Source organism: Procambarus clarkii, chromosome 76, assembly GCF_040958095.1.
Source record: "Procambarus clarkii isolate CNS0578487 chromosome 76, FALCON_Pclarkii_2.0, whole genome shotgun sequence".
Lineage (NCBI taxonomy): Eukaryota > Metazoa > Arthropoda > Malacostraca > Decapoda > Cambaridae > Procambarus > Procambarus clarkii.
The window spans coordinates 17,443,115-17,465,616 of NC_091225.1; the positions used below are offsets into that span (position 1 = coordinate 17,443,115).

The following is a 22,502-nucleotide window of genomic DNA, read 5'->3' on the forward strand; positions in this document are numbered from 1 at the left end:
GGGACGACGACGTTTCGGTCCGTCCTGGACCATTCTCCAATAGACTTGAGAATGGTCCAGGACGGACCGAAACGTCGTCGTCCCTTCACCTTCTAGTGTGTGGTCTGGTAAAGCATAAAGCAGGTGCTTATAGTGACAAGCTAAGAGGGACGAAGGTACGTCTGGCTGTACCTTCTGCGGGTTTGTGTAAGTTGCACCAAGAAAACATTATAGTGACCGATGTTGTGTTGTTCTGGTGCCTTAGGAGCGGTGAGGGTGGTAAGTGAAACCTGGCGTAGATACGCTACAGTTGGCGGTGCACTGGCGTAGATAGACTCGGCGTCGTAGATAGATTTGGCGATGCACTGCCTTAGATACATTTGCTGGTGCACTCTGACGTAGAAACGCTTGTGGTGACGGTGACTGCGTTCAAAGAAGTAGAACGTTGTAAGGGTAAGAAACACGAGTAAGGGTCCGATTAGCGGCACGAGAAGCCAAGTAACTGCCAGAAAGTAAAGGAACATTTTTATCCTTGTTGGAACTGAGAGGAAAGTGAGGCTTCCTCTCAGCCTGCGTGGTACTTGTAAAATATATGTGTAATATACTTTAGCAGTAAGCTGTGGCGTGTTTTGGTATGTAAATCAATTAGAATAATGTCTAGTGCTTTACTGTGTTACATGTACATAATAAGTAGTGAAGACTTTCTCATCAGACGATTTCAACTATTTTCCGTCCATGAGGCAAGATCTTGCCCACATTTTATGCCTTCTAATATTTACTTGTTCACGGGCATCGATAAAGCAAAAGTCCGAAAGTCTGATCCTGCCTTCACAAAACACTGCTGTAGTAATGAATTATTCACTTATACCTGTATCTAAAGTACAGATATATTGTTTATTTAAATTAACTGGGTACTACAGTATGGTCAACGACCCGGATATAAGTAGACCAGTTATAAATAGAACAAAGCTGCCGTAAGTATTATTATTATTATTATTATTATTATTATTATTATTATTATTATTATTATTATTATTATTATTATTATTATTATTATCGTAGTCATAATATGGCGAAGGCAAAATCTGTCTGGAAGGAGTTTCATCAAGACAGATTTTGTGAGAAGAATGCACTTGTAAATATATAATTTCTCAAATTTCCTGTGACCTTCAAAACCTTTCAAAAACTGGTTACCGCGGTCACGCGGTTCCATGGGTTTATAACCTATGGATGACAGTGTGTTCTGTTTTCTGTTCTACAGTGTGGCTTGGTGAGCTTGAAACCGTTGCTTTTTGTTCATGTTACATCTGACCTTTAAAAGAAATGGTCTGTGTCAACTCCTAACTGTTCAGTATTGTCAAAGTTTCGATGAGATCAGCCCTGTCATGTCTGGTTTGCAGTGTTGTTAGACCTGTGGCCCTCAGTCATTCCTGGTATGAGAGTCGACTTAGTTCAGGAATGATGTTTTTTGTTGCCTGGTGTTGAACTTTATCCAATACTATAAATAATATCATTTTAGGAGGGTGGGTTGCCATAAGCCTAATGCAAATTCATATTTTCCCCTCGTGTGTCACTAAGCATAAGTGGACAGAAATAATATAAAAGAACAACATAGCTTTACAAAGTGGTATGATCTATTTAATAAGGGAAGAAGACAGCACAATAGCATGAATATACAGAGCAATAAAAATCACATTCGCCCCTGACATCTTAAATATCAAAAAGGCCTTGATATATCACGGAAGGGAAAAATGGGTCCATTACCCCCACACACCACGGCAATTACAAACCTGGTTGACCACCGGCCACGCCCCCTCACTAACTCAGCTGCAGAAAGAATCACTTCACCCATTTTGATGAAGACAAAAATCTTGACGCCCCTCCCTTCAACATCAGCAGTATGACCTTTTCTCTCCACACACTGTGCTTCCACCACACACAGTTCCTGCAGAAAGTGATGGATCATCTTTGTATGTATGTATATGTATATGTATATGTATATATATATATATTCATACATACATATACACACGCACACACACACAAAGTTCTTACACTCTTGTACAGCCACTAGCATGCTTATCTTTTTGGGCAAATCTTTAATCATATGTTCCCCAGAATACAACCCCACCAAATCGTTTAACAACCAGGTACCCATTTTACTGTTGAGCAAACAGAGGCTACAGTTAAGGCTTGACGCCCAGCAGATCCTCCCCGGCCAGGATATGAACCCAGGACAAAGTGCTCGCGAAACACCAGACAAGTGTCTTAATCACTACACCACGGGGACTGCTTATGACAAAAGCACTACGGTATATGACAAAAATAGTTTGCCCTAAGAAGGAACTATGCAATACTCTATTTGTCACTTTTTTTCCCCTTATATTTATTTATTTCCATTTAGGATGACCCTTTGTTTTAACCATTGTTTTATCCATTCTAGTATTTTGCTATATATTCCATGTGCTCATAATTTCCCTGTCAGTCTTTCCATGTGATACCTTATAAAAGATTTAAGGAATTTCATATATACTATGTCCACTGGAGGTCCTTCATCTGAATAACTGGTTACCATTTCCATAAATGTGAGCAGGTTATTAAGGCAGGATATATTATTAACAAAACCATGTTGTGTTGATTTTACTTGATTACGAGATACTTAGTTGTTATTGTATATATCAGTTGTACTTAAAGTGGTCAATATCAAGTGGAAGAAATGATCTGATGTGACACTTGCAGGCAACTGTTTATAGCTGTGTAAATCATCTTCAACAATTATGCATACTTATATCATTACATTTTGTTGCAACTTGGAACAAAACCTGAATAGCAAGAAGAATACAGGTGGCAAAATTGGGGACATGTGATCAAAGGTTATTTTTATTATTAAATTGCAACTTTCTATTACCAATAATGTTTTTTCTTTCATTTAGAAATTAAGTTCATACTTTTTTAACTGATAATTATATTCAAGTTTCTGAATCTATGTACAGCATTTTCTAATGACTTAAGAAAATGGGGAAGCTTCACAGAGTAAATAAAACAAAATCAATCCCAACTATTCTACCAAAAGAATATACTGTTAATCTGTTTAGGAATTTGATTTTGTCATACATGGTATATTCAAATAAAATAAGATCTTTAATATAAAGAATTATGTATTTAACATTTTTATATACAGTATATAAAATTTTGTATAAAAATCATGGGTATAAAACCTAACCTAAAATGACTAGTTGCACTATATATATTACCATATTGATCCTATGTTTGACATACCTTAATTTCTGTGTACAGTAACTAAATACTGTATAGGCAAACATATCAAATCTTCTAGGACTGAATGCACTTGGTGATATGAAAATACGGTAAATACCAACTGCATTAGCGAGTGTTCGTTACAGAAGTTAGGTATCTAATTATACTTAATATATTAAGCTTCAATACGATCTCAAGCATTAAAGCTTGCAGTTTTAAGGTTACCTCATACAGACAAGCTCCTTTAACTGTGCAGTACAGTTGACAGAAAAGTACTTAAGTATTCACTCTCGTAAAACAAGCAAGACTCGAGTGAAAGTTTCCTTTTTTCATTAATAGCAATTACTGCACCAAAAGTATACTTCATTTTGAAAACTTTCAAGTTATAATAATAGCCTTATAAGAATCTGACCAAACTGCTTCCAGTTTCTATAATTTTAATTGATAAAATACTTCACTCAAATACATTAATTTATAAGCTATTCTACCCAAAACTGAGTTATCACTGGTTTTAGTAAATAGTTTACCAGACCAGTACAGTATATTAATCTGCCATCAGAATAAGCCAATATAATTTTTTAACACTATACAGTGCAAGAAACTGAACATGAGTTTCACTCTTCTGTGGATCCTAAAACAACAAAATAGTTATACACTACAGTACAGGCAAGGAGTCACAATAGCTTGACTGAAATATGTTGACCAGACCACACACTAGAAAGTGAAGGGACGACGACGTTTCGGTCCGTCCTGGACCATTCTCAAGTCGATTGTGATCACATCACATTACTATCTCACAATACACTTGAGAATGGTCCAGGATGGACCGAAACACCGTCGACAAGTCATAACCAAGTATTATGTACCATCAAATCAATAAGTCCACTACGGGCTCACCATAGCCCATGCTACTTGAACTTTTGTTCCGAGTAGCTGAATCTAAAACAACAACAACAAAAAATCAGATCAATAACTTGTGTTAATCTCATACAATGAAAAATAAAATACATTTGTACACCATGATATGATGAATTAAAATGCTTACATATACTGAAAACAAATAGAACATTTGGTGCCGCTTTTGTTAATCTGTAGCACTTTCTTTTTTTTATGTTAGCCTGAATATAAACTATTTACACAGTAGTATATAGAGCTTTGTAAACAAAATGTTTAATATTTAACTAGATACCCAACCCCTTGAAATAGTTAACAGATAACTGAACAATGCATAATAAATCAAGACACACTTTTACCATTTAAATAACTTCAATTAAAAATTATATATAACTGTATTTTCTACCCCAATTAACCATTAGACAACAGCTTGTCATATAATGTATTTTGGTTAATCTTGGGTGTATTTGGCTTATGTCATGTGATGTTTTTCACTATACAAATTTAAGGAAATTGGATTTTGCTTATAAATCTCAATAATTACCAAGATTTGACATCTCCTTGGCTATTATTACTTAATATCTGGAGAATTTGTTACTGCATATCTTGAGAATATTGAAAATACACAAAACCAATAGATAATGTATCCTATACATTACTATGCATTGATTCCAACAACACACACCTAATCTATTGATGTCACATGCCCTTCAGTCATTTTTTTTTTACTGTTAGACATGTGTTCAATTTCCAAAACCACTTATTTTTACATATTACTGTATCTAATTTTGTATGCATATATCCCTTGCGTACAAATATAGATACATTTGGAGTGAGGATTCTAGTTCATAAATTTCCCTTTAAAAAATTGAGAATGAGTGACAGTGCTAAAATAATTAAAAGTTCTGACAATTTGTAACATATCTAGTGCGTGTTTAAACAAATACACAGTTAATACATGTATGATATAAAGTATAGAAATAATTTAGCAAAATAATTCTGAAAAAGTACAAAAATAATGATGATAATATATACAGTATGTAATAAGAACAATTGCAAGGAAATAGAAATGTTTTCACTATACGTATCACATGCACATCTGAAAGCCAAGAAAGACTTGAGAGCACAGTATGAAGGTCTTGTTAACAATGGGTACTTCTTGGGCTTCTTCAACTTACCCACTCTTTATTTTTAATCTTTCTCATTTCTAAATTGTCAGAAATCTCTCCTTTGTTTATCTGACTGCACAGTACTGTAATTATAAAACTTTACTTGAGAACTGCTGTGGCTCGGAATGTATATTAGTATCTTTTTATTTTATTTTTTAACCGTCACTGTACCTTCATAATTCTTTATTACATTCACTACTTTAATTGCAAACACTTTTCGAACAACTATCTAAACAATTTTTACTCAACTGGTTCAACTGTTATCAACACCTACCTTACAGTTCAATGCACCCTTCATTTTCTACAACTTTTGTTTACTTAAACTGCTAAGACAGCTGTTGAAAGAACAAGGATCTAAATAAGTCTAAACAACTGTACTATACAAGTACAGTGGAACTTGTATTATCCAGATGAACTGTAACTGGATCCTGTACTTTACATACAGAAATATGAATGCGTTGCATTTTATATTTTTGGAATAAACAAAGTGTTATTAGTTTATGACAGAAAGCATATTTTCACTTACATTAAACTGGTACTAAAATATCATTGAAAAAAACCATTGGAAAAATCCTTCATTTCCTCAAAAATGTAATCCATGTAAACGAGGGATGAATATGAAAATTATGATAATTACGATATTATAATTTTACTGTAATTCAATCAAAAGAGATGACAACTGAAATTTGATGATAATATTACCCCAAAAAATTCTTAGAACTGATAAACGTTTCCTAATTAGTATGTAAGACACAAATCTGGTGATTCATTCTGGTGATAACCCGGAAATAGTTCAAGCTTATCATATGATCTTGTATTGCAGTAAATGTAAGAAAATACCATTGGTCCCAACATGATATTGTTGAATGCATCCAGTTGTAACTAAACTGACTTAGTCATCTGGAGGATGAAACATCTGAAAATAGAAAGAAATATCATTAAATACTATACCAAATAAAATATTGTAAGAAAAACAAAAATTAAATTTCCAAGCCCCTTCATTTTTTACTACACAAGTCACACTGTACAGTATATGGAAGAAAACAGGAGTTCAAGATATTGAAGAATCATAAAATAACTTCACAAAAATATATGGCATAAAGGAGAGGGAAACAGGAAATTACTAGGTACAGGACAGTTTTGAAGGAAGATAAAACACTTTTCTAAGCTGGTCATTCAGTCATTCTCCTAAGCAATATCCTGCTTTTCCAGGGAAAACTGGGAAATTCATCCTGAATCAGCATGACCTATTAATTATTAATTTCCAACGCACTGGGGATCTTTTTCTAAACTTCCCTGCTAGGCAACTAGAAGATACACAATTGGAAAATAGAAGGGACAACTTACCCAAGCTGCAGAAGTATCCAGAAGAAATTAGCTGGAATGAGGAGAATTTACAGCTCTGGAGCAACAGACAATCAAGGCCCAAAGCCTGCCAAAAAATAGACGAGCGGGATGGTAGATGGTCTAGCATCCCACACCGACAATGAAGGACAGGTAATGGTTTTCAAAGGTACAGTTTATCCATTAAAAACACCAGGGCCTGAATATCTACATAACATATGGCAAAGAAGAATGCCTTGAGGCCAGTGAACTGCAGTAGATAAATGCTCATGGTCAACCAAGTCCTCCAAGCTGGGGAGTCTAGGAATTCCCATAATGTTGAGGCATGGACCTTGAGTACAGGAATGGCGGCTGGCAAAGAGCAGCCCTGGGAACAGAACAATGGACAGAGAACTATACAAACCATGGTCTTAACAGATAAAGACCCAGCCAGAAGGACAATGTCACATTTTCCACCAGGAAGAAGGGAATGACACAAAGGAATTATCATGCCTAACTCACAGAAAAGTCAGTATCCCCAACTAAAAACCGGACAAGATCCAATAGAGCATGCAGAGAACAGGTGGATGAAAGAATGTCCCATGATTGGTGTCCACTGATTGATGCCAAGCCATAACACTTTAGATAGGAAGACAGAACCATTAGGGGAAACAACCTTCACACCAGGAAAGCAGAAACATCCACACCACAAACTAGCAAGGAAGGACATACGCAAATGGGTTCAGGACATACACCCATGGCAGGAGAAATTAGTTCAGGTCCCCTTAATTAGTCCCCTGCAATTGGAGAAGTGCAGGGGACACCCAGAGAGTTAAGACTCATTACAAAACTTAATAATAAAGGACACCCGAGCTATGTCATAGCTCGGGTGCAGGGGGGAGTTGTGTAAAATCCTGGTTTGTGCCTCGGAGAGGCTACGGGATCCAGTAAGTTCAGTAGAACTTCGGTTTCAACTCTTTTTAATCCTGTCGTAGCTCAGTCGATTAAGGCAGTGTCTGGGATGCTCCCGGACGCAGGTTCAAATCCTCGTCACGGCCCTTGTGGATTTGTTCTTCTGACACCAAATATGAACGAGAAGATTGCAAGGAAGAAATAATGTGGAGATCACACAACTTCAACTAAGTACATTTTTGAAAATTAGTAAAATGAATGAGATTTGCACAATTTAATGATGTAGTAGAAAAATTACAATGTTAAAAAGCTAAGCTATGAAATACATAATAATGAATAAACTCACATGTTGCAGTTCACAAAGTTCCAAATCCTGTGTATGAAGACGAGCTCTTAAGTACACAATTTCCTCTTCTTTCTGAGCTAGAATAGACTTCATCTCCAAGTATCTGCTTCTGGCACCTCGCTCACTTGATTCCAATTCATTTAACTCATTTTCATATCTTTCCCGAAGATTCCTGCAACACATTTTAGTTTTGCAATGAAATAAGTTATTCCCCATATATGAATAGTACAAACCTCACAGCTTTGAAATATCAGCCCAAAATATATAAATAATGTAGGCATAGGCCTTGACTCACAAATTAACTATGTATAGTAATGAAGAAGTGCTCAAACAGTTTACAGGAGTGAGAGGCTGTATGCATTTGATTTCCTCTAACACATGAAAAGTATTACAGCTAAACGAAATATAACATCTAATTCTAAAGTATATATTTATCTAAACATGTTAAGGGTTTATATAAATGTAGAAGAAAAATTATTAATAGCAAAAAACTGTTCTGAATACATAATTAAAACACTTCATTTTATAAAATTTCATAAACATTAGGTACCTATAAAATAGTAATAAGAAAAATATTCTCGAATTGTATGGTCTGCGATATACAGTATCACCATTTGTTTTACTCTTTGCTGAAAGCAGATTTATCAGAGTTTCTGAGTAATTTATCAATTTCACTTAAGTAATGTAAAAATGTTTATAATTAAAATGAAAATCAAGGAGTCGAATTAGAATATTATTCTTTAAAATTTTGTGAAGTACAGTACCATGCTAAACATGTCAAGTATGAGACATCAAACTGGATATCACAAATATTGTCTGAAATATTTAGTCATCATCATCTTTGCACAATTGCCCTTATTCATGAGGGAGGAATACACAAAACAGCAAAGATAATAAATACAAAAAAAGGCTAAAAAGATATTTGGAGGAACAGTAATGTCTGCTCCTTGAATTATATCACATAGTACAACCTATGGTATTATTCTAGCCACTTTATAGACTATGTACAAATGTACTCAACAGGACTTGTCACAAAAATTCATTTATTTTATCTTTAACATACTGCTTCCACTCGGTCCTGTTCATCACCAATTCTTTTGCATTGCTCAAGTGCAAACAATAAATTTACATACACTAAATGAGGATGTGGTGGAGACCCAAACCTTCAGTAAAGTAGTTTCAAGGCATCATATAATAAAGAGTACTGGAAAGACACCATAAGTTGAGCCTCATACTGTAACTATACTTAGGTAATTACACTGTCAACATAGCTGCTCACCTTATTAGCCTTCTACCTTCAGTCGTACTCTTATATAACTTGCCACGTATCATAGCTTCATCTTGCCTTTATGGCACCACTTACTTGATTTTTACATCATAAGTCCTATGCTCTTGCTCCTCACGGTTACTTGTCTCCAGCTGAATCTCCTTAATTGCTCGTTCAATCTCCTTATCCCGCTGCCGTTTATATCTCTCTCGCAGCTCTCTCTCAGCTAGCAAACGAGCCTCATTCTGTTCTTTCATAAACTGCTCCCGCCACTCACTTCTGCTTTTCTCATCTTTCTGACGAAGTGCAGCTACATCATCCTGGTTTAAAATAATTATTAATACTGCAATCTTTACTCAATATTTAAACCTTTCACTTAACAATAAAATATGTCAAGATACTGATAATTTACCAAAGGGCAACATCAAAGAGATTTAATTAATAAAACACATCCTTAAAAGCATCCAATCACGACATGCATTTGACTCCAGATTTACAAGATAAAAAACAAATGCATTCTAAGACCAAGTATTTTCTTACACAATTTTTGTTTTAATATATTGTACCTATGCTTCATGTACCTTGAATGGTAACACGTGTGGATCTCTATATGCACTGATAGATGTACCGAGTTTCTTGATGTACATATGTATACAGTATGCAGTACAATGAGAGTAAAATATGGTCTTGGACAATATTCAAGACTAAAGTATATTAGTTGGTCAGTAACCCTCCATACATTGTGTGTGTGTTTAGCATGGGTATGTTGGCATTTTTTATTGGTGGGTATGTATATGTGGGTGAGGGAATTGGGCTCAGTACTTGTAAAAATAATATGGCTAGTACTTAAAGATGATGCTAATTAGGCCTATGATTGTGAGAATAGTTGGAGGTCAGTTTGCAGACATACTCATGAGCCATGTCTTCAACCATGTAGGACAAAAAAAAAGTCTCTCTAACTATGTCTGGGAGATGGTGTCCAACACCCACATGTTAAGTGCCATACATCATGGGAACCAGTGATCATTCAAATGATGTTAACACAGAATGTAACGTGGCATTTCTTTTTAAGCCGCCAATTTCCTGTGACCTTTAATTATCCAGATACAGGCAACTTTACCCTTTGTGACAAGTTTATCTTTTTCTTTATTTAAATAAGTTTTAAAAATAGAAGACAGAAATACACAAACCTCATAATTTCGAATCAACGATTTTATCCGATCTTCATATTCGTCTTTAAGTCGCTCTTTCTCTTTCATTGTTTCTCTAAGAGCAGTTTCATTTTCAGAGCGTTGTCTATCTTGAGTACGCTGATGCTCCTCAATGAGTGACCTGAGATCTCTCTCATGCTGCTTGCGAACCATGTCCATACGATTCAAAGCTAACTGCTCACTCTGTCGTAGCTCCAGTTCCAATCTGTAATACATTAATAAATAAAATTATCATGATGCATAAATCTAAAGTTAAGTTTTTGAGTTGCCAAAAATATGGCAGCCTATGCTATGATTGGTTATAATATTTCTGGCACTGCAACAATGCCACTGGTGCCGAATAACACAACAATAGGTTGTCATCCACACTTCCCTGGGAAATAAACATTCCATCACCTGGGCAAACAATCAATAGAGCTTCGGCTTCACATGTGTAGGGTCCACGGTTCAAGACTCCTAGAGCCCAGGTGAATGGAAAGCAATAAGTAAAATGCAGTGCCCCTTTTTGGGCTGCACCTAAATAGCTCCACTCAGCTGCATACACAGGACACTAAACACATCAGGCTTTTGGTGATAATATCAGCACACTGAGGCCAAGTTTCTTTTCCAGCTGTCCTGTCCCCTCAAAGTGGCAGGAAACTCATGGGGATCAGAGAGCAACCCAAGATCAAGAAATTAAAACATCAGATCACCAAACAACTCTCTAAACTTCTTGATCACCCATTAATTTGATCACTCTGTCACCAAGAGGCTGCTTAGCCACCAGGAGTCATCCAAGCCACCCGAGTTGGGAGGAGGAAACCCTCTCGCACTTCAACCTCAGTGCACCCCCTGACATGTGTAATTGGGGAAACCTGGGAAGAAACAATGAGCTATTGAGCAGCAGCCTAGAAAGAGGTGTTTCATTATGTTCAATGCTTTATTTCTGGGGTTGTACTCTTCAGCTACCTCATCATAGTTCCTTGGAGAGTGGCTATACTTTGGTAGAAATAGAGCACTTACCAAACTGTGGGATTTATAAACATGGTGGCAGGCAACCTGGTGAAACACAGCATCACCAACAATGGAGATCCAGAAAGTCCTAGACCATGAGGACCCAAATGGAGAGCTGAAAACCTTGGGACCACAAGTTAATGAAGATCTACCACCCCATGAAGCAGTTGGGGAAGCCAAGCTTTCAAGCAAGGCAGCATAAAATTAGGATGCAAGAAGAGCACAATCTCAACAGTATCACTCTTGGGCCTCTGCTTACACTGCATTGAAGATATGATGTAGAGCCAGCTCCACAAACATGCCTAACTCAAGAGGCCTCTGACAAAAAGTTGAAGGCTCAGTCAATACTAAGAATAAATATGGCTTTTAGATCCTAACAAACTGATCCCCAGGACTGAAAACCAGAGTCACCTACTGGTTGAGAGGCACTGAATGTATGAAATCAATGACCAGACACTAAAGCCAGCAGAAAGTTAGCTAACAAAAGCATGATCCTTCAGTAAAGGGAACCCCAAAAGCCAATTTCATTGTTTCTTAAGCCCTGTACTATGCTTCCTTGATAACTGCTTGATGGGGTTCTAGGAGTTCTTCTACTTTCCAAGCTCGGCCTAACTTGTGAGAGCTTGGTCCAACAGGCTGTTTCTTAGAGTGGCCCATAGGCCCATATATTCACCACAGCCCGGTTGGTCTTGAAGAAAACAATTTAGTTTTCTCTTGATCTGTAATTTAGCACTTCTTATCAGTCTCCTTTCTTAAGACTGGTATTATAAGCATGTCAATCTGTCAAAGGTTATACAAATCCAAGTAACATAATAGACATGGGATCACTTGACTATTTGAAACAGATTATGACATACAGTATACAGTACATGACTTTATACATGCTTGTATAGATATCATGTTCGTGAACCTACCTCTGTTGTTCTCGCTCCCTCTCCCTCTTGCACGCCTCTTCCTTCTCTTGCTCAAACTTCTTCTTCAACTCATCCTCTTGATTTCTCAGCTGATTCAGATATTTCTCCTCAGCTTGCCTTAAGGTTTCCCAATGCTGTGCCTTGAGCTGACTCACCTCATCCCGATGCTTGGCACTCAGATCCTTCATCTTGGTCTCAAGTCCTCGGTATGTTGTTTCCTGCAACCAAATGTGCTGGATTGATACATTTCACTAAAACTTTAAAGAAATAAGTGTCAAAACATCTGAGTATATATATTATCACATGGACAAAGATTTACACTCTAACTCTTATAATACTGTATGAGCTTGGTTATCCAAAGCCTGCTGAACCAAATATTTGGGTTATCCAGCCAAAATCTAGTTTGGATAATTTTCTGCAAAACTTCCCCGTATCCTAACAGAAATTCAGATAACCAGAGATTTGACTGGATAACGCAAACTGACACAGAGTCTCAAGTCAAATTCTGATAATTTTTTGGTAAAACTTCGCCATATCTGAACAGAAATTCAGATATCCGGAGATCAGGTTATGACAATTATCAAGAACTACACATTTCAAGATCTATAGTAGCACACAAGACAACTACAAGATAAGCTGCAGTTTCTCTTTTAAATTATATTTTTGATTAATAGTGTGTGTGGAAATAAGAATTATGGTGGGTGTGGTACAAAAAATTGCAAATATGATCATTTTGGGACTTCCCTGTAAGAAATCTGCTTATCCAAATTTCTGGCTTATACGGCAGAGGAGTGCTTCCCATATAATTCAGATAAGTGAGCTTACAATAATTTGTTTTATATTCCATTATGAATATAATTACAGTACTTGTTCAAATAAAGATCATTTCATACATTAACAATCTAGTTTGAAATATTTTGTACAGTTCAATAACACTAGACTGTAATGAAATAAATGTTTTAACTAAAAAAAGGATACATTATGAATAACTGGAGCAAATGTCCATCGTGCAAAATCCACCTTTGGGCCATGGAAAGCGACATTGGAATTGGCCAGTATATCACTTTCTTGGACAACTATTTTGCTGAACCACCTACAAAGCCTTACAAAGACACAAACCTTGATGACTTTGGTTTTCTGCTGAGTCCACTTCTCTCGCTTCTCTTGTTCAGATGTAACAATTCTCTCTTTCAAGCTTTTCATTTCTTGTGAGTGCTTTTCCTCAAGGAGTTTAATCTGAAATGATGCTGGTATAAGTGCTTTATTCTTTTAATGCACCTTCTCCAACATACACTGCACACTGGTACATAAAATAAAAGTAACAATTTGCCGTCATTTTTGCACCACCAAACACTGATGACTCTACAGTAAAGTCTGAAATAGTAATACTTCAGTTCTTTGGGACAAATGTAGAATATTTCAGACAAATATACATCAGCTGACATCTATTAGCACTTGACAATTAACAGTGAAGAGTGAAGGTTGAAAAATCATACAAAAGGAGAGAAAGAAGAATACGTAAATATGGAAGTACAGTACTGTATAGAGATACATTACATTACATAATTACTTAAAGAAATGGTGATAAATTGCTAGTATATGACTATATGATGTTTCCTATCACCTTATGAATCTGTTCACCATACAGTAAATAGGTACCCAGGAGTTAGTAAAGTCTTGTGGGGTTGCATCCTGAGAAAGGTCAGTAGTTCGAACTTAGGGGGGGACCTTGATATAAAGGCTGCCTGTCCCCCAACAAAAATTATTATGATTTATCCATGAACGGTTCTCATTACTCAGCAAATAAACTGACTAGCTATGTCCTTTAGACACAAGAAGTTAGGTGAGAAGGTGGTGGAGGCCAAGACTGTAAAGATCATAAAAGATATGATCACTGCATGCAAAATACTGAGGGAAATAGACAATATGAACATGGACAACCTTTTCTGTTTGAAAAATAATGGAACCAGAGAACATGTGTATTACCGTAATTAAAAATTTGAGTCAGGGATGAACGTAAATAATTTGTAGAAGCAGCCTCCGTCCACACCTTCAAGAGCACATGATGATGAGCTTGAAAGTCAAGATATTTATACAAGCTAGTTTTCACTCCCTGTAGTCACTGATAGGTAAACACTTTACATAAATACCCTGGTATACACACACGCAAATACATACAATATTTTAAAAATTATCAACTTATTATGTTAAATGGAAATTTATAATTTACCTTATCTGCTTGCTTCTTTTCTGTCAATCTCTGATTTCGATGCATATGTTCACACTGCTCAGTCAGTAACTTTTTATCATCCATCAACTGAAATTTAAAATATAAATATATAATGTGTATGATAGATAATACAGCTATAAAAAAAATAAGTGTGTGTGTTAGGAAGCTCCTCAGAGCTTATTATACGGTATTAGCCCACCAACACCATTCCTAATTTGCCAGGCATCTCTGACTATCTGAACACACTGGTAGCAAGGATCAGAATTTTGCCCTCTCAAAAGAGTGTGAGATCACGTGGGGATCAGCAGTTAATCAACAACTGATGTAAAGGCCAACCTAAATAGTGAAAGATAGTCACAAAACACCCTTTGAAAGATGTTTGGGAACGAGTTCCCAAACAAAACTCTAGATTAATTGAAAAGCCACATTGTTGCCTTTGTCCCACTGCCACCAGGTGGCAAGGAGCAAAAGGGTTTACTTCCTCCCAGAGCTCTGTAGAAGCAAACTCCTTTGCTCTTGAATGTAAGAGAACCCTTAGTTATGGGGAAAAAAGAAAAACAGGGTGGGAATGCTGGAGTTACTGACAGGGCAGCCATAAAGGAGCATTTAATTTCACTTGAAACACTGTTGTAGGGATGGACTGCTCAGTAGCTCCTCTAAGCTTCACCACCACTCTGCCTCAAATGAGGATCTAAATACAAATTATTTAGGCAAAAATATTTACAAGGGTACTTATCTCCCATTGTGTTAAGATAGTACCTAGGAGACTAGTAAATTTTGTAATGCCCTATCTATGCTGGTGATATGACCTGAGGGGAGCTACTGAGAAGACTTACCCAGAAAATAACAAATAAAATATCTAATGATTTGCATCACCTTAACGAAAAAAAAATAAAAATATGTAATTTGAGTGGTTTATACATAACAGTATTTGTCAAACTCATGACCTGATTTGATTTCTCATTTGTGTACTGTATTTGTTCTTAAGAGTACTGTATAATTGTACATATTGTTTGTCTTGTAATTAATATAAATATACATTTTATTCCAACAGCTTTACATGTTATTCCAACATCTATACATGTTATTCCATGTAGAAAGAATAGAGTAAGTTTGATTAACAGGCAGACAGATAAGAAAAGTGAAATATCATTTTACTGAATTAATCCAGTAAAGAAACTTTTCAATAAAATAAGCCTGTAAATGTTACTAACTCAACACACAAAGGCATGGCCCTCACCTTACGAATTAGCTCAATATTTTTTTGTATCCTAGTATCAGACTCTTCCTGTTTTTTACGGAGCTTTTCCTCGCACCTGGTGTGTAAGTCGGGACATTTCCTTGGGTCCTCCTTCCTGCCTTCCTGGATACATATCTGCTCCAGAAGTCGTTCAGCTTCTACCAGCTGATACAACAAATCTTCACGGGAGTCTGGAAACATTGAAAAATGTTTCAGTTTTTCCTTTCCGAAACATATATTGTATCAACTACAGTTTAACAAAAATCTTAAAATGGTGATATCTTAACCACTGCACTGCGCACCTGTTTTCGACAAAAACTTCTTAGTGCAATTGTCAAGGACATATTTTTGTTGTTTTTATAAATGTTTAGGTAAAGTTAATGTCAAAATGTTTCCAAACTCAACTACATATTTCCATTTAAAATCACAAAGAGCAATGAAAACATTCAAAAAACATTAAAATATAGCCTGTATTATATTACAAATTATATTACACTTATATGTATTAATTATAAAGCTTAATAAACTAAACAAGTTGGTTACCATCAGCATCTGCCTGCTTCCACCGCTCGGCTAAATCTTGCGTGAAGAGGAACACCTTCTCCACTAACACCTGCACAACTGGCAGTGTGGCCTCACATTCAATTAATGGAGAAGAGATATTTGATTTTTTTAGATCAGGTGCTCTGCTGCCATCAATCCTATGAAGAATGTAAATACACTTAGCACATTGCTTAATGTAATCAATGTTTAATTCAATAATGTATTCATGTTGGACTAATTAGCTGTTATCTTTTAAAAATTTTAATGAAATGTGATGAGTTGATATGCATACCTGATACAAGACAAATGACACTTTATGAAACTTTTGTACACTATTTACCCATCTGGTGGAATTGTTTTTTTATTATTTGACCTGCTCTAAAACATAGTACAGCATATCCATATACAGTACTGTACATTTCTTCAGTTATATACAGTACTGTATTTTACAAACTCTACTGATGATTCATAAAACAGTACAGTACAGTATACAGTATAAGATTTGCTAACAAATGCAGCCAACTGAAGTCTTTCTTCATACAAACATTTCATATATGTAAGATTGTTACCGTCAATATACATACCTCTGAACGGAACTGAAAATCTTTCCAGTGTTGTCCCCATCATATTCTGAAGGATTATATTTGTTACTTGTACTTGAGCTAGAACCTTGGTCAAACATTTTCGACTTGCTTCCATCTGCATTTTCATCTTTGTTTGCTATGGTATACACCTTTTCCTGATATTCAGATTTCTTATTTTCTTCATCCTCAATCATTTGTAGAGCTTCTAATAAATCTTTCGAAGGCTTGGGCTTGGACTGTCTTTCCCTGGAAAATCGACTTCTTATAAGGTATGTTGTGGCTGCACCTGAACGATAAGTCGGAAGATCAGTTGTGCAAGTAAAGTCTGTAGAACTGGAGAATACTTTTGAAGGATTTGTCAAGTTTTCACCTGATGTTTTACTTGAAAATTCTGAGCTTTCATGTTCAGATGGTACTTGAGCCATAGAAACCTCTGGGTTTGGCAAAAGAAGGTTTCCATTTGAACTTGTTTCCCTATTGCCTTTCACTTGATCCTCCTCCATGCCATCTGTATTTTGTATTATTGTTCTTGGAGATGATTTATCACTGCCACTCGACTCCTCAATAATATCTTCAAGAACACATTCAGGACTTTCAGAATTTGTAAGTGATCCTCTGCCTTCATCATCCTTTACTTCCTTATCTTCCAAAGAAAGATGTAACAGTTCTTCATCTCCATCATCATCAGAGTAAATTGCTGTTCTAGGAATGTCTGTTTTTAATATATGATCCAAGGCAACCTTTTCTTCAGACTCTTCAATAAGACTAGTCTGAACTTCACTGCCATGTACTGGTACTGATAAAGTCTTAATGTCGTCAATTCCAGATGCATTATCTGGAGACTGTAAATCTTCTCTACTTGACAACCTTAAAAGCAACTCATGGTTTTGCTTCAGTAACTGCTTCCATTCTTTATCCCAGTTTTCATCTTTATTATCATAATCCACTTTTTTATTTGGTTGGCTACTTGCCATAATTTGTATTTTCCGGCCAAGACTCATGACGGTACATTCTGAGCCATCATTGGAGGTTGTGTCTGTATCTCTTCTCATTATAGTAATTTCATTTTGTTGTACACCATTAGAACTATCTCCAGTTATTCTTCCACTAACACATCTACTGTTCAGTGGTTGTGGCCTATTATTACAAGATGAATCACTATCCACCCCATGGCTATCACATACATCAGTTTTGTCTGATAAACGTGTCCTTTGATCAATGGTTCTCTTGTTAAAAATGGCACTATTGTGTAGAGGGTAAACAGAGCTTATCTCTTCTGGTCTTGTATCAGGTGATCTTTCTGTTCTGTGGGAAAATACAAATTCTTCAGCATTAGTCACATTTACAGTATTTTTAAGAGTGTATGTACTTCCAAAACTCTTTTCTTCACAGGAATCATTCTCATGCCCTCGTGTAAAAGTCGCTCCAAATTCCACCCCAGCCCTGCTAGAATATGGCTGTTCAAATGACACAGCACTTCCATATATTATAGGTTGATTCACTGACAGAGGCAATGTGTAGGTGCTTCCAAAACCCATTCCACTAGAGCACTCTGAGTCGCTGCCAAAGTCTTGCTTCTCACACTGTCCTGGCTTCTCATATTGTCCTGGCTTGTGGCATGTAAAAAACTGAAAAAGAAAAGTGTTTTTTTTTAATATTTATACAAGTACAGTTTATTGAAGAAATCAACCAATTCTAAATATACATAGACACATGATTAATTGGTTATACAGTTGACTCCCAGTTATCTGGCCCCCCATTTACAGTTATCAGGATTATGTAAACAAAATCCAAACTAATAATTTTCACTCATACCTTGATTATCTAGATTAGATGCATGTATAATTCAGACTCCTGCTTATCCAAATTTTTGAATACCTGTAGCAATAATCTTTTAAAAATTCCTGACTTGTGTTATAGGGGTGAGAGACACTTATGACCAAGTTGGATGGTTTTTATGTTTGTTTTTATTCAATTTAGTTTATATAATATGTTGAAGAACTCAATTTATGTACACATAATTTGCAAAAACAGTGATCGAGTACTGAATGTAAGCTTACAATGTAATGTTAACACCCATATTGCATAAAAATCTATTCTTGGCACAGCTCAAAAGGAAATATCTTGCAACCCACTCCTTTGCTGCTGTTATGTCTGTGAATGTCATCTAGGAGTAACGGGAGAGACCAAAGTGCAATTGATGATAATCGTAGGCCGCCACTTGTGCACAATAACCTCATCACATAATAACTATTTACAAAACAATAGCAGAATATTTCACAGGTTTAGGTTAACTCCATTACATCCATATAGATGTCTGTACCTTTATTATAACCATATTTACATAATTTATATAAAACCAGGCAATAATTACCTAAAATTTAACACTTTTTTTACTTAACTTTCAGTATTTAACTAATTTAACTTTATTTAATGATGACTGCAATAGCACAGGATCAACACATGATGATAACTGACCTACATGGGATAAACCACTAAGATGCTCCCTTTGACAATATCAAACTTCTCCAATGCCTGCTAAATTCCATCCTTCCTGGTATGACCTCATCCCCGACACAGTAGGTATATTTCAAGCTGCCCTTCCCCCTATCCACCTACCAACTGAGCCATTAATGGGGGTGGGAGAAACTACAGAATTCTCAATTCAGCTCTGGATGACCTCAAAAGGCTCATTCATTTATATTCAAATTACTTCCTCCATGCAATACTAGGTTTCAAAAGAGATAGCCAAGTACTGTGCCTCACCAATGTTACTATTTAGTGTAAAACCAGTTTCCAAGTACAGCACTATGTTCATCCTGAGACTTTTGGTCATGTTGACAGTGGACCTGTGCTTTACAGTAAATTCTTGTGTGTGAATATACACTCTACAATATCAGATATCTATTACAGGTTTCCTCAAGCATTTACCGCAGTGTGTGTGTGCAGTTTTCTTCTTAGCTAGTTTGGTACACATACTGCAGCTGGAGTTTTCTCCTGAAGAAACCCTGTCACATTTCCTTAGAATCCTGTCCTGGGTCAAAGCATTTAGTGTTGCTCTCACAACTTGGAGTTAGTTCGATCACCACATCATGATTGCGTGCCTTTGTGATTTAATTTGTCCCCCTCAGATCTCGCTTGTTAGTGCTGTGATATTTATTATTGCAAGTTCTTAAGTTTTTATTTGGTCATGGGCATGCCTTTACCTATCTTTGTCTGTGGGTATTTTGTCTGCACTTTCTGTTTGTTTTTGCAGTTGTGGATTTGATCTCTTTCCTCCCCCCCCTACCATCCCCCCTCCTCTGACCTCATAAAGAGAGCCAGATTCTGGTCCTGGCTCCTGGTAGGTCATCATTAGTCTTGAAATCTTCTCATGATTCTTAGGCTTAGCAGTACCGGTGCAACAGCACCAAGGAGCTACGAGGAGAGCTCCTAAGAAAAAACTGTTTACCAGCAATAATATTTGTGATAGTCTACAAAGTGGATTTAAGTGAACAATGTAAGTTTTTTATGTGACGTAAAAATTAAACTGTATGGTAAATGCTACTGACTTGTTTTCTTTTTCCAGAAGCAGAATACCCATGTGTAGAAACCACTCGCAATGACCCTCTGCTTACTGGCTGATGCCGGCGAGGTGTGTAGGCTACAGACCTTATCTGTAGATACAAGAAAAATATTTATAATTACAGTACAATAATGAAATTTGAATCTTCAGATACACTTGTTGATCAAGATACTTTATATATGGTCATTACTTCTGTCAAACTGTAAACAAAACTGAAACAATTTGCCAGCTGGAGCCTTTAACCATTGGAGTGCACTCGTTTAAACAAGACACTGCTCTGGAGCATGGGGAAAAAAATTCAACATTACACTTATCATTACAACCTTGGAGACATTACATAATATGTTTATACCTACCGACTTTCCTTCCACTTTCAAGTTTAGGTGTGAGATATCATGCAACTTGAAAGAACCAGGTCCAGTAGTTGTTCTGCTTACTGAGTAAGCAGAAGGCCCAGTCCTGCTTTGGGGAGGTGCTGAAGAGGGCCTGCTGGGTGCTGGGGCTGACGATGGCCGACCCGTGTGCAGTTTAGGACGGCGTGTGTCAGAGGATGGTCTAGCTGAGCTTACTCTACCACTTCCTGGCCGCACTGACCCAGTCCTAGACAATCCTGAGCGTGCAGACCCAATGCGTCGGCGAATGTTGGGCCTCTCTTCTAGCATGGTAGCTGGATATTCTAACTTCCATACATGTTACTCTGCAAGAAATTTTTTTTTAGATCTTGCATAAATTATTGGATTCAGTTTACGAGTCTTTCAAAACAGTGTACTTAACCTAATTTGTATACAGTATATATTATATATATATTTCTATCAATTAAAATTTATAGGACAAAGGACCAGTGTGTAAAACACCTTTGTATGATGACTGTACCCCATGAAGCATGGCAAAATGTTGCAGGCAATGAATCTCTTAATGCTGAGCACTTCAAATGTAAAAAATATTAGCTAGGAAATGCTGTTATATTAGTGGATGCTTGACTTAATATTTTAGACCATTTGGCATGAGATAGCCAATATTGTAAATAATGTATTACAGTATATTGTTAACCAGACCACACACTAGAAAGTGAAGGGACAACGACATTTCAGTCCAACCTGGACCATTGCAACTTGAGAATGGTCAGCCATAAAAATCTTATTGCTTGCAATTAGAATGACAAGGATAACTGATATCTGTCTGAAGGTAGGAAGAACTAATAACTGATATTAGTCTGAAGGATAACTAATATCAACTAATTTATACCATGAACTTTGAGAAACTTATCCAGCCCCAGCATTTTACATCAACAGAATCTGAGGCTAATCTCGATAACACTGAGCATACAAGTTCTTTTAACATAATTTGGCTTCAGTAGGGTTTAAATGCTTGTTATTAAGCAATCTCTTTATAGCGAAACTTGCTTAATAATTCAAATTATCCCGCTGGTGTTTGGACCTTAATTATGAACAGAACATCTCGACAATGTTTACATTTTTCATTCCAAGTTCGGCATCGACGATCTCAAGTTAGGCTACCTTCCAATTTGAGATACCGGAGTAGACACAGTTCATCCTTCAATTTTAGGCTGTTTTACCCAAAATATTGATACTTGTGCTGCAGTGATGGTTAATAAAGCTCTAATAAATACCTGTAAATAAAGCCGTGTAGTAGTGTGCCGGTGTGGGAGTCCTGGGAGAGTCAGAAGTGAGAGCGAGCTCTCTCACACCCGCCATAACCTCACTAGGAATTCTACTGCTAATGTCTATTATGAGAAATATTTCATATTTTTAATAAATAAATGTGAATAAGTTAGAACTCTGGCTTACAACCCACACTGAATCACAGTAAATCATGAATAATTTTATCTAATGTGTACTGATACCTGAAATAATATTTAATCAAGGAGGAAATAACGGGACAGCAGATCAATACATATGTCACGAGATGACATAATTCCTGCGATTTTGTATTTCCAGCGGCCAAGTTGCACGGCATTATGCTGCTACGTTGGAATATTATAGGTCAGGAGCATGTGCAGTGGTCTGCGTCGTCGGGTCGCAACCCAGGGGTCCCGGGTTTGACTCCCGCGACA

General features: G+C 36.5%; 1 protein-coding gene across 3 annotated transcripts; it reads right to left on the bottom strand.

Annotated features, from left to right (window-relative positions):
- Positions 1 to 4,335: 4,335 nt before the first annotated feature.
- Positions 4,336 to 22,167, bottom strand: LOC138357107 (repetitive organellar protein-like). 3 transcript variants are annotated; one of them, XM_069313683.1, is made up of 13 exons: positions 22,059 to 22,167; positions 20,785 to 21,125; positions 20,415 to 20,519; positions 16,864 to 18,491; positions 16,280 to 16,437; positions 15,737 to 15,927; positions 14,497 to 14,583; positions 13,386 to 13,502; positions 12,267 to 12,484; positions 10,339 to 10,564; positions 9,245 to 9,468; positions 7,882 to 8,053; positions 4,336 to 6,216 (listed from the first exon to the last, which is right to left on the bottom strand). In XM_069313683.1, exons 2-13 carry the CDS (start codon positions 21,088 to 21,090, stop codon positions 6,193 to 6,195), a joined length of 3,456 nt encoding a protein of 1,151 aa, XP_069169784.1. In that variant the 5' UTR covers positions 21,091 to 21,125; positions 22,059 to 22,167; the 3' UTR covers positions 4,336 to 6,192. The 3 variants fall into 3 exon arrangements, with proteins under 3 accessions (XP_069169784.1, XP_069169785.1, XP_069169786.1); XM_069313684.1 differs by lacking the exon at positions 22,059 to 22,167 and adding an exon at positions 21,866 to 21,907 and having other exon boundaries at positions 6,044 to 6,216; XM_069313685.1 differs by lacking the exon at positions 22,059 to 22,167 and adding an exon at positions 21,674 to 21,801 and having other exon boundaries at positions 6,044 to 6,216.
- Between the last annotated feature and the right edge of the window lie 335 nt (positions 22,168 to 22,502).